Consider the following 13,307-nt stretch of genomic DNA (forward strand, 5'->3'; position numbering starts at 1 on the left):
TCTTTACACTGGTTGTGATATTTTAATAACATAGCCCCATTTGTGTATCTCGCTTAAATGAACTTATAACATGGCAATACGTAATATGGACAATACCAGGGTTCTCCAACAAACAGCTCAGGAGCTACTGGTAGTTCTTCAGCTACATTGGAGTAGCTCCAAAATGTACAGACATACCAAGTAAAAGAAAAGATTTTGTTTGGTAAAAATTAAACAGGTTTCCAAAATTTAAAAAATATATATTTTAAAGAAAAACGTGTGGTTCTGATTCACAAACTGCACCTTTGAGCAAATTTACTATTTTTCAGTATTCACAAACTGAACGTTTGTAGTAACTGACACTTTTGGAGTTAGTTCAACACTACAACAAGGCCAACCACTAGCACTGCGGCACCCTCCCAAAATACATAAGAGACTTCGAATAAAACCCCATAGGAAATAATTTTATATATATATATATATATATATATATATATATATATATATATATAAAATACGTTCTATTTTTATATTATTTTAAGTATTTTAAATAATTTAACTTTAAAAATATAAACTTAGTCAAAACCGTGAGTTACCTTTCTGAATCAGGCCGTAAATATTTTCAGTATGTTCTTTCTTAGGTGCTGGCAATAGTATGTATATGACTGCTATAGTATGTACAAGTATTCAAAATCAAAAATGATAAATCTTTTTTAACATTATTGCTGGTGACCTTGCCAGATGTACTGAGGTGGGGAAGGTTTGTAATCTTGCATGCAACAGCCACTAACTGAATCTATGCTTACATCAAGAATTGGCTTCCTAGCTGTAAACAATGAGTGTGTGCAGTGCATAAATATGCCAATCAAGGACTATAAAATATATGCAAACTGAGAATCAATATATTAATTTCTTCTGTACTTGTTGCCAGGAATTAACCCAGTTCCAATCCTGAACAGTACTACTGATAAGTACAATAATTACGGTCGTTAATGGCTTGTTCACCTACTCCCACACTAACACTACAAAAGACTAGATAGTACATGAGATTGCAGATAACCGGGACCTTCTATCCTAGGAAATTGCCCCTGACTCGGATAGAGCAGCTAAGAGGCAAGAAAACACAATGACACTGAGACGTGAAGGGCCACAAAAAGCCCTCTTGTTTTTAACATTACTAAAGTGAGACACCAATAAAGAAGAAATTAGTCTACCTTAAGGCAACTTTAATCATACAGGTCCATTTCATGTACAGAGTGGATCATAACCAAAACTAAAATCTCTGTATATCTGGCCTGAGAGAACACACCAAGGTCATCTAATGGCCTGATAAAGGTCTTACTATAAGAGAGACCACCTCAGACTCAATTCATGTCTGAAATGAGGAACAAAAACCTAATGATGAACCATGCCACAACAGTGGGTGCATGTTTTGCGTCCTTTAGGTAAGGACTCTGCAACCGACTTGCTCCTGGTCACATCACACTGATTAGACTTGTTACATCTTGTTGTTTGAGAAATTGTCTGAAGTCAGTGGCTGAAACAGGCTGGTCTAAAAAGACAATTGTTGAAAGGGGCAACCCAAAGCCCACTCTGTGTATATTTAAAAGCCCGTTTGAAAGCTATGCTGTCAAAATCGAGACCTAAAAAAGCGGCACCTGTAAATGAATCATCAACTATGATGCCAATTAAGGCTGCTACAGGTCTGAAAACAATAGCTTCAGAAAGATCTGTAAACTAAATATCACTTTTTTGAATCCCAGAGGTATGTATAGTTTCACTTTTCTAGGTAACAATGCATCAATTCTCATTTACCTATCTAGTAGTACTTTAAAAATCATTATTACAAATTGCTATTGTAAAACTATGAGTCAGCACTGTGCTCATATACGCAATAAAGAACACCAATTACATAACTATACCAGAACTCCTCAAAAGGGGGATGATTGCTTGCATGGTGGTCTACCTAGTGTTCTGGGGCAACCATTTAAAGATTTTTTGAACCATGCATAGGATATGGAAGCAGGAGGCTCATATTGTGTTGACTTGAGCCATCGTGTTGAGCTTGTAGTCTAGGACGATCCCTAGATTTCTTGCATAAACTGTGGGTGTCAGTGTTGGTCCTAACTTCAATGGCAACCAGATGGAGTCCCATGGGGAGGTCTTGTTGCGAAAGACCAGTACTTCATCTTGTCGCACAGAAATATACTGCATGCTGCAGTTAAGGTCAATTAGTTGCTTAGCTACTAGTGACACATTGACAGTTAATCTCCAGTTAATGTTAGTCATGTCCTTCAAGGCAGCTGGTCTCATCCCGTGCAGGAATACAGACTGATTATGTGGAATTTGGTATCCTAAGGCTCTTTAGATGTGCCTGAGGAGCTCCTTCCAGAATGGCTGCAGGCTGGGACAGGACCACGAGACACAGAGCATGTCTCCATCCTGATCACAGTCTTGCCAACATTTCCCACTAAAGTCCTTACATGTCTTGGCCCTCATAGCGTAATGTAGCATAAAGTCATGTTTGTATAATGCTTCTGTATTCTAAACACCACAGCACAACTTGGGGATTCCTTCGCACAATTGCTGATAGTCACACAAACAAAGTGGGGTAGATGTTAGTAATCAGACTTATGTGGAGGTGTAGGTCCCAACACTTTATTTTCTTGGGAGAGGGCATAGTGCCTAATTTGGAAATAGCCCCTGCACACAGATTCGTTTAGTTGAAACTTCCCTTTACAAACTTCAAAGGGTTTAGTGTCCAACTGAAGGAACAAATCTTTCAGCATCACGCAACCCTCTTTGTGCCATTTGCCAAACTGACTCCAAGTTTGTCCTGGGAAAAAATCTGGATTCATTAACAGTGATGTAAAGGGAGAGGGTAAGGATGTAATTTAATGGTTTTTTGTGACTCTATCCCCAGTCTCTAACATTGAACGATGGCCCTCCGATACATATCCCACTTGTAGTCTGTGTTTCCTGGTAAGAAATGCAACATCCCATCGGGCTCCCCCTAAATGGACAGCTGCCATATGGCTCCAATGTTTGTCTCTCTGAGGAACCACTTAAACAGAATCTGCAACTGGGCGGCTTGGTGATAATATATTATGCTAAGAAGAATCATCCCCACAACCTTTTGCAGAGAACAAATACTTAAAAATCCTAAATTTCTTGCCAGCCCAAAATTAGGGGGTCTATTTACCCCTGAAAAGCAGTCATCTTCTTAAATCTTGGGAGTGGTAGGGGTCCGAAATTTATGAAGCTTAGGCAGCACATTAATTTGAATGGCAGCTAGTCTGTTTAAACAGAGGTTGCCATTTGTGCAATTCTGCCTTGGTTGCAGAGAAAAGTCTAGGATAGATAACGTAGTGCAATTTGCCAGGTTTAAAAGTAATATGTTGTGATTTGCCCAGAGTGTAGGAGAGTAGCCTCTTTTTGGAATGATTACCCCGCATTTTTGTGCCTGCTGTCAGTGTGTTTTGGCAGTCTTCACTGGGATCCTGCTAACCAGGACAAGAGTGACTGTGCTCCCTCCCTCTAAATTTGGTTGTTCGTGACTTCGTACACTCCCCCCATGTAAGTCCCTAGTATATGGTACTTGGGTACCCAGGGCATTGGGCCCCCAGGGGATCCCCATGGGCTGCAGCATGTATTATGCCACCCATGGGAGCCTATGCAAAACTGTGTCTGCAGGCCTGCCTTTGCAGCCTGTGTGAAAAGGTGCATGCACCCATTCACTAAACCAGGTCACTGTCACCTGCCCCTGTGGTAGGCCCTCCTAGCCCAGTGGGCTGAGTGCAGGTACCTGTGTGTGAGGGCACCCCTGCATTAGCAGAGGTGCCCCTACGAACTGCAGTTCCATTACATTGGACCTCGTAAGTGCAGGGAAGCCATTTTACCTGTGTACTGGACACAGGTCACTACCTAGAATGATGAAGGAATTCGCCGGCACCAACTGCAACAACGACCGGCCGTGTGGATCCTCTCTCCTGCAAAACTGCATGGATCTTGCAACACAGGTGATGATCTGGAGTGGTCCCCTTGACCAGTTGTCCAAATTAGGAGGTTTTGAGTCTTTGCCTCTCCTTGCAGGAGAGTAGTCCTGTGCACTGTGACTCTTGGAGCTACCAAGGCATGTTGGCTCTTCTCCAAGGGATCTTCATGCTCTGTATAGCCCCGGCCTCCAGCACTCTTCTCTGCAGAGCACAGATACCTACCTGCTGCTCCAGTGACGTGGCACTCCTCTCCAGGTGTGCTGACTTGGGCCTCACTGCAGCTGCTGTGCCGGTTGCATGTGAGTTGCCCATGCGGGCTGCATACTCGACTTTTGGCTTTCCTCACTGCTGAGGGTCATCTGGGACTCCATTCCTTAGGTTGAGTCCCCCTGGACCATCCTGGCCCCCAGCAGCTCTGCAACTTTTGCCTTTGCCAAGGCTTGTTGGTGTTTTTTCCACACCACTGACTGTAGCTCTTCTTCTGTTGTGGGATAGCGACTACATCACTTCTGGAACTCTTCTTCTGCTCCTGTGCTGCATAGCTGACTCCTGGTCTTCACCATCGATCTGTTCCTGCATCTCCAGAAGGGTCGGTAGTAGCTCCTGTCCCAACCAGACACTCCAACTGGAACTGGACTTGGTCCCCTTCATTTACAGGTCCTATTCTGTTTCTTCCAGTCTTGCACAGACCTTTCACAAAGTTTACCTGTGGGTTTGGGAAAAAACAGGTACTTACCTCTTCTCTCCTGGTCGCTGGAAGCGGGCGGCACTCTGGTACTTACCTTTTGGGGTTCCTAGTTCCTCCAGCTCTCCTCTACAGATTCCACTTCCTTGAGTGGGGCCTGCCTCTAGCATTCCATTTACTTAGGATATGGTTTGGTCTCCCATTATTTTCTGATTACTAATGTATACATAATACTGTTTCCTCACCTGCTAGTAGAGTATTGCCTATACAGTATTTTAGTATTTGTGTTACCATAATAAAGTACCTTTATTTTTGTAACACTGTGTGGATCTTTTGTGTGTGAAAGTGCTTTGTGACTATATTGGTGTTACATAAGCTTTGCACGTCTCCTGGATAAGTCTTGGTTGGTCATCCACAGCTACCTCTAGTGAGCCGTGGCTTCCTAGACACTGTCTACACCCCACTAATATGGGTATAAGGTGATAACACCATAGGTGCTCACCACACACCAGGCCAGCATCCTACACAGTGGAGTCATGATAGTCTGGCACCTTGCTGCCACACAACCTGATTCAACCCCATGTTTAACATCCCAGATTTGTTCAGGGTGCCTTGGAACCCAGATACTTTGCTGTACACTATCTAATGCAGCATGCACTGATGATTCAGAGACTGTCAATGTTAATAGGTTTACATCTGCAAAAAGGAGGGTCTTGTGATGTTCACCGCCAAAGGTCACAAACTGTGCTATAGTTTTTCTGTTACAAATTCACACACATAGTGGATGCTACCATCATAGTTTTGTCCTGATGAAGGGTCTATAATTCATTAACTTTGGGAGTCGATATTGAATGAATATTGTGGTCAGCTCTTACAAATGAACTGTTTATGCAGCCTGTAGTTTGTTTCTTTTCCTAATGCTTAGCTGTGCACTTCCACCCATTTTTCACTGGTCACTTGCAATGCGCCATCACCTATTTGTTTTATTCAAATCAACTGAAGAGTGCCAGTATAAGTTAATCTTGTTTTTAAAATCTATGTGCTCGTTTGTTTTCAGCGTGGAGAAGGTAATTAAAAGGCTCCCTTCTGAGGGACCAAACCTCTCTCTTAAGTAAATCAGATTGATCCACTTTTAATTACTTTAGTTTTACCTTAGTTCCCAGGAAAACGGGGGTTACTCGTGCCGTGAAGCACCAAGTTGTCTAGGCCCCAACTCCAGGAACAATATCTCGGATTCACTTCCTGCCCCCAGCACTTTAATTTTAACACCATTTAGTTAAAAAAAAAAATCCATTGGTTGCTGGATGCCTAATAGATATTCTTTCAATAGTGCAATAGAGTTAGTTGAACAAAGGTGAAATTAAAAGAAAAAAATAACTGTTGTGTCATCTACTTGGGAAACGATTTTTGACACAAAGACTGACTATGGCAACACTATGTCGGAATCTCCAAACACCTCCTACACAGACTCCAGACCATCCAGAAAACTGCTGCAAGACTCATACTCAACCTCTCACGTTGCAACTACATCACACCACACTTCAGAAAGCTTCACTGGCTTCCCATTCACAGGTGAGGTCAATTTAAACTTCTCTCACACACATACAAAGCCCTACACAACACAGGACCAGAATACCTGAACAGCTGTTTACACTTTCACCAACCCATCAGACACCTACCCTCTGCCTCACTCTCACTCATTCCCTGCATCCACAAAAGTAAAACTGGAGGTCACTCATTCTCCTACGTCGCACGCAAGACATGGAATGACCTCCCTCAACAACAGAGCCTCCTCCTCAATTATGTAAGAAGCTGAAGAACTGTCTCTACGTATGAGCACCTTGGAAATCACAAACCTACAAACCTGCCCAAGCACCTGGATGCCCTCTCAGGTGATTAGTGTGCTATACAAATTAATATAACATAATATTGAGCTCTCACGGGTGAGTCCTGAAGCTGTGGTTGTTGATGGCAAATTAGAGGAGAGTGGGGTTTTGAAAAGCTATAGAGACCTCAATTACAGTGTTTTAACAAATGTTTATGAACCCTGGCCTGCTCCAGAGCTCTTCACTCCTTAAAACTTGAGATGGCAACGTGAAACTTTAGACAGGACCTTCATCATGAAGATAATATAAATGATATGAGGTGACTGATTTATTTTTCTTTTTTTTTTTAAACTAACCAAATTTAATTATTTTTTAACAGTAACAAGCATCCTCCACCAACACTCAAGGAATAACAGCATAGCTCATATTGAACCATGGAGCAAATTACCAGTATTCAGGAAACAATAGCAGCATTACATTGATAGTCATGATATGCCTACCACCTACCCCCTATCTTGTTATGTTAGAAACATTTGTAGAGCGTATCAAACCCCAGGGCCTCAAAAGCATTCACTCAAGACTGTGCAGAGTAAAAACCCAAGTTTTTGAAAGTACAAAAAAATTCTGTATCCGCTATGTGGGATGGCAAAGTATTCTATAATTTGGCTGCTCCCACACTTCCGAGGGCAGCCCCTCGCATCATAGACTGGCTTATCCTAGCGCACACATCAATCAACTCCCTTTCTCCAGACTGCCAACAAACGTGGTTCCAGTAGTTTCCAGGTACGGACAATGTCCCTTTTCGCTACTAAGGAGGCCACATCTATGAAGATCCTCTCAGATCACAGTCCCCCAGTCGCTTCTAGGAGATCTAGGAGGGCCATCCGAGGCCAACATGACAGCCCAGCATCCCGAAAATCTTCCACCCCATCCATCTCTAGAATTTTGATAAAGCCAGGTGAGACCAGACCATATAAAATAAATCTGTAGCAGGGAGGAAGCATCCTGCACAAGAGGCCTGGGTGTCAAGGCCCATCCGCTGCTGTCGTTTTGTGTGTGTGTGGGGAGGGGAGGCAAAGTATGTTGCATGACGAAAGGTGATTTGTAACATTCGAAGGCGCAAAGATATCACCAATTTTCTTGGGGGTCAGGCAGGCCTCCCTTCGATCGCCATCATCTAATTTACCCACACCCGCTCTCCCATTTGTGTCTTAAATGGAGGAAGAAGCTACCTGGGGCATGAATCATCAAGGAGTGGTAAAGTACAGATATAGCCCCCTTGCCCAATCTCCCCATCAGCAGTTTAGCCTTGAAAGGATTATACTCAGGGATTTGATAGCTACTGAGATAAGGACAAGTAGGCCATGACGGAGCTGAAGGTAGTGAAAGAACTGCACGTAGGAGACAAGGAAATGGTCCAGCAGTTCCTGAAAGGACATCAATGTACACCTTGTGATTGATTTTTTTAGGTACCGCCTACAGTGCTCTTGCGCTGTGCTTATGAAATCTAATGTACTTGATATAAATCTAAAAAAGGGCCCTCGATCCGACCCCTCTTGCTTTCCTTGCTTTCTGTGATAGTCACTAACTTTTCCTCCATTTCCATTGGCTGTCACGATATTTTCTTCCATTTACCAATGCTTTTTTCCCCCTTGTGTGTTTGGTGTTATCTGCATCCCAAGGCCTAAGTACTGTGTACATTCGCTTTCGGTTTGGCACTCACCAGTCCCCCCTGGGGCAACACGCACTCACCAGTTGTCACCTCGGATTGATCCCTCTACCCGTTTCAGCTTTGTAATTAATAGTCTTCCTTGTGTTTCATTTCGGTGTTACTTCCAGTGTCACATTTTCCCGGGGTAATTAACCACACTCGGCATGAAGAGAGACTGCTTTAGATGTGGCTTCCTAACTTATATTGCACAACTATTCACCAAACTACAACAAAAAATATATATTATAATCACATTGGCAAAACCTAATGCGTTTACCAATGCCTTATGCTTGATACAATGACTGTTTTGTTTTAATTATTTCCTTCCCTGAGGATGGAGCCACCGCTACTTAAGATGAAACAAACTGTATATGTCTGATGCTTGGAAGCGGCTTTAGTCTTGTTAAAACTGATAAAATACTTTTTGGGCAAAAATACCTCTCCTAATGGGAGTAAAGCCACCCAGGCCACCCTTCTACCCCTTTACCCAGTGCCTCTTCGGGCATTTCTCGCTCTGCGGCCATTGACTCCCAAGGGCACCCTACAGCCACCGCCTCCCAGCGCATTCTCAATTCGGCAGCCAGTGCCTCCCAGGGCACACTCATCCCGCAGCCAGTGCTTGCCAGGGAACCCTTTGCTCCAGAGCCAGTGGCTCCCTAGGCACCTCTCAACCAGGGTCTCTCCAGATACCCCTCGCTCCACAGTCACTACTTTCCATGGCACTCTCAACCCAGTAGACCCAGCGTCTCCCAGGGCAACACTCAAGCCCTCATGCAGTGCCTCTCCAGGTACCACTCACTTTGCAGCCAGTGTCTGCCGAAGCACACCTTGCTCTGCAACTAGCGCCTCCCAGGGTACCCCTCCTACCGAGGGAAGTAACTCCCAAGGCATCCTTCTCTCTGCAGCCTATGCCTCCCAGAGCCACCGTCACTCTGCGGCCCATGCCTCCCAGAGCCACCGTCGGTCTGCAGTCCATGCATCCCAGGGCAATCCTCACTCTGCAGCCCATGCCTCCCACAGTAACCCTCACTCTGCAGTCCATGCCTTCTTTACCTCTTTGCGTCGGCTCTCTCGGCGTATAGCATAAGTAGGCTAAAGCAGTTCCAGAACGGGAAACGGGTCAACAAAACCGAGCCAAATCGCATCAACACCTGAAGCACCCGTCGCCTTCCTGCTGCCGCCATGTTAGAGAGGGGAAAAGTTATTCCCGGAACTGGCCTCCGTTCTAAAATCTAGATATTTCCGGTCCGATGGCTCGACGCTTCCGACTTGTGCCTGGGGCGGAGCGATGAACAGTGGGAGTAGGGACGCGGAATGGGAGAGAAGTAAGGGCAAGAACGGCCCAGAGAGTTTAGTGGAAAACAGTATTTGCACTCTTTCACTCACCTGCTTGTATGGATTCTCTTTACCACAATAAGTGTGTTTAAATTGCATTTATATACCGCTTACTACTCCTGACGAAGCTTAATAATGAGGAACCTATGGGAAGGAAGATTTTGCAATGTATTGTTCTTCTTTGCATACCTGCTAGGTATTAGTAAGGTAGTTATATTGGAGTTAGTTAAAATAATAACTTTGTCAACGTATTACCCTCACGACAACGTATTTTATGGTCCGTGACGTTGCAGTGTTCTAATTGCTACAGTATTTCCGCTATGCTTATCCTTATATGAGTTATATTTATGCAGTATTGTGGCGTGTAGTTGATTTGTATAACATCGTGTAATATATGTCAATGTAAGTTAGATGCTTGTTACTTTAATTGTAGCTCGCTTGGTTAGCATGCGTTTTCTCATTGTGAAGTATATGTTATTCTTTTATTTGTCCGCGTGTACAGGGAACGGTCAGCCTACATTCGAGCAGTGTCAGTTTCTTCTTGGACGCTGAGCTAGCTGGCCGGAGTCTGTATTCTGTGGGCGATCCTGTTCTCCGGAATAGAGTTACTTATCCAGCACAATATATCTATCACATATTGCCTAGTATCCTGCTGGACACGTTCTAGTGTTTCTAGCAGCCACTCTGTGAGGGCCTGATTCCACACTCACCCCAAAACCACCCATCACAGGTGTCAACAGTCAGGAGACCCTGCCAATAAAAGGGGCCGGGCGCACGTGCCCTCAGGACAGTTATCAGTACCCTCACTATGTGTTCATGTGCATTATTTATGTAGCATGTGGGTCCAGGGCACACAACACCACAGTGGCGACGAGCGGGTCTGACCCCGCATGTTTGCTGCCAGCAGCCATGCAGCTCCTCGTGGGGGTGGGGACTGAGACTAAGGCACCCACACCTGCTGCCAGTAGGACAGTACCTGAGAGAAGTGAAAGAGGGTGAAGCGTCGCAGCCAGCACCGTGCTCGAGGTGCCTCCGCCTTGCTGACCTTCACTGCACTAGGCGAGAAGCCCCCACTCCTGAAGGGCCTGTGTGGGCAAAGAGACTGCACCAACAGTGAAGCGGCTGGAGCGCTCTCAACGAGACGTGAGCAGCGATGTTGTGTGTGTAAGCACATTCCTTGATGGAATGTATGGCTGGTGACGCAAGAGAGTTCCAATGTCCACGACGTTGGAATGCTCTTTGAGTCAGTTGAGCCAGGACGTCGTATCCAGGGAAACGGATACGCGTTCCTTTGCCTCTCCTAAGGAATTAAGCGTGTTTCCGTAGGAACGGAAACAACGCATGCACTACGGCACGGTCTACTAGCGGAGCGTCTCCTAAGCAACCAGAGACGCTCTGCACATTGTTCGGGACGCTGCTGTTTGGGAATTAGCGTATTAAAGAAGAAGAAGGAAGGAAAAAAAAAAAGAAACAAGTTTTGAAGTTTAAAAATAAAAAGGGGAACAGGTCTTAGAATTTTTTTTTATCTCTTTCTTCAAATTACTAAACGGTGCATTAAGGTGTGGGTGTCATGGCACAGTCTGCACAACCTAATTTTACTATTATTCCACCACAAGCATTTTGGGCTGCAGGGAATGCTCCTCCAGTTAAATGGACTGAATGGAAGGATTCTTTTTTGAACTATATAGGAGCCATTGATCTTGAGAACAAAATGCCTGCAGAACAGAAGAAGAGACTCTTGCTACATTCATTGGGGCCTATTGGTTTGAAAACTTATAATAAGATGCAGAAGGGCCCTTTTAGTGGTGACATATGTGTTTTTAATGTTGCAATGCAAGATCTGGACAGATATTTTGCACCCAAAGTTTGTGTTGGAATTACTCGTTATAAGTGTTTCCAAAGGAAACAAGAAAAGGGTGAGTCTGTGGATGACTATGTGGCAGACTTAAAAAAAATTGGCTCTTGACTGTATGTTTGGTCCTATACATGATGATTTGATACGGGATCAAGTAGTTATGCATGGCAACAATCAATCTATTCAAGAAAGGTTATGGATCAATGGTGATTCCCCGCTGGAGGAGATATTGGCCATTGCTAGGAAGGCAGAAATTTCTGGAAGGTGTGTTTCAGAATTAAAGTCAACAGAGAGGAGTGTTGATAACATTTTCAAAATTACTAATCGTAGAACACAGAAGGAACAGAAAACATCACAGAGTAATGACAATGAGAAGAGGTGTTATAGGTGTGACAGTAAAGAGCACCTGGCATATGCTAAGTCGTGCCCGGCTTTGAAATTGAAGTGCAGCAAATGTGGTATTGTAGGCCACTTTGCGAAGGTCTGCAGGAGTAAAAAGAGAATAGTTAAGTGTATATTGGAAAGTGATGCTCACAAGGGAATTGTGAACGAAGAATATTCCTCGGAATCTAGAGACGTTACTGAGGATGGGAACTTTATCCTGAATATAACTGATGCAGAGACCAAAGGGAAACCAATGTGTGATATGCAAATTGGTGGGATTCCAATTACTATGTATGCCGATTCTGGCTCACCCTTCACCATTGTGAATGAAGAAGTGTGGAATACAACATTTGTGAATAAATTAGGAAAACAATTGTCGCAACCAGATGTCCGGCCAGAGAGCTATACTGGGGACAAAGTTGATCTCCTAGGTTTTAGATGGCTCTTATTCTCTTTTAAAAATAGGTGTACCAGAGGAAAATTGTAGGTATCAAAAAGGGGGCCATCAGTCCTTGGATGGAAAGATCAAGGAAAACTTCAGATGATCCTGGATCCTAACAGCAGAGAAAAAGTGTTAATAGTTGGTGATGGGGTTTCTTTAACTATGGAAATGGAAAGAAGATTTCCTAAAGCCTTTGGTACGCAGTTAGGAAAATTGGTAGGTTTTGAACATGAAATAGTATTGAAGAAGAATGCCATACCAAAAATTCATAAAGTGAGATCGGTACCCTTGATGATAAGGGATGAAGTTTCGAAAGAGTTGGAGAAGTTGATACGTATGGATGTTATTGAACCGATAGAGAATGCAGAATGGATTTCTCCGGTGGTTATCGCTCGACGCAGCAATGGGAGGATCCGCTTATGCGTCGATTTGAGATATTTGAATGAAAATATTGTGATCGATCGCTTTCCTTTACCTAAGATCACTGAAATGGTTTCCAATCTAAAAGGTGCTAGTTGGTTCTCTACAATTGACTTATCTGCTGCTTATCATCAGATTTCTTTGAGAACTGAATCAAGGAAATTGACAGCTTTCATCACGCCTTTTGGATGTTTCCAGTACAAAAGGATGCCTTTTGGACTAGCGTCTGCAGCTGCAGTTTTTCAAAGACTAATGTATAAACTATTCGGAAAATCTTTAGGAGTGATGTGTTTCCAAGATGATATTTTGGTATTTGGATGTGATCGTAAGGTGCATGATGAGAGATTGGAACATGTTTTGGGGATGTTGGAGAGTAAGGGTTTGACGGTAGAATTGAGCAAGTGCAAGTTTGCCAGGAGAAGTGTGGAGTATTTGGGGCATGAAATCAGTGGTGATGGAGTGAAACCAAAGGCGTCGTTAGTTAGCGCCATTGTTAGTGCAGCGACCCCCACTACTAAGGAGGAAGTAAGATCATTTTTAGGGATGGCAGAATTTTGTGCAAAATTCGTCCCGAATTTTGCTGAAAAGGTTTATAATTTGAGACTTCTTCTTAAAAAGAATGCTCATTTTATTTGGAGTGATGTATGTGAGCAGGAATTTGGAAATATTAAAGAA

General features: G+C 43.7%; 1 protein-coding gene across 1 annotated transcript in view; it reads right to left on the minus strand.

Moving 5' to 3' along the window:
* Positions 1–9,430, minus strand: part of TMEM101 (transmembrane protein 101) — a 29,329-nt gene extending 19,899 nt beyond the window's left edge. The window contains exon 1 of the mRNA XM_069237846.1: positions 9,250–9,430. Within this exon, the coding sequence (XP_069093947.1) occupies positions 9,250–9,380 (131 nt within the window). The 5' untranslated portion in view covers positions 9,381–9,430. The remainder of the gene's footprint in view (positions 1–9,249) is intronic.
* Between the last annotated feature and the right edge of the window lie 3,877 nt (positions 9,431–13,307).

This window comes from Pleurodeles waltl, chromosome 6, assembly GCF_031143425.1.
Source record: "Pleurodeles waltl isolate 20211129_DDA chromosome 6, aPleWal1.hap1.20221129, whole genome shotgun sequence".
Classification (NCBI taxonomy): domain Eukaryota; kingdom Metazoa; phylum Chordata; class Amphibia; order Caudata; family Salamandridae; genus Pleurodeles; species Pleurodeles waltl.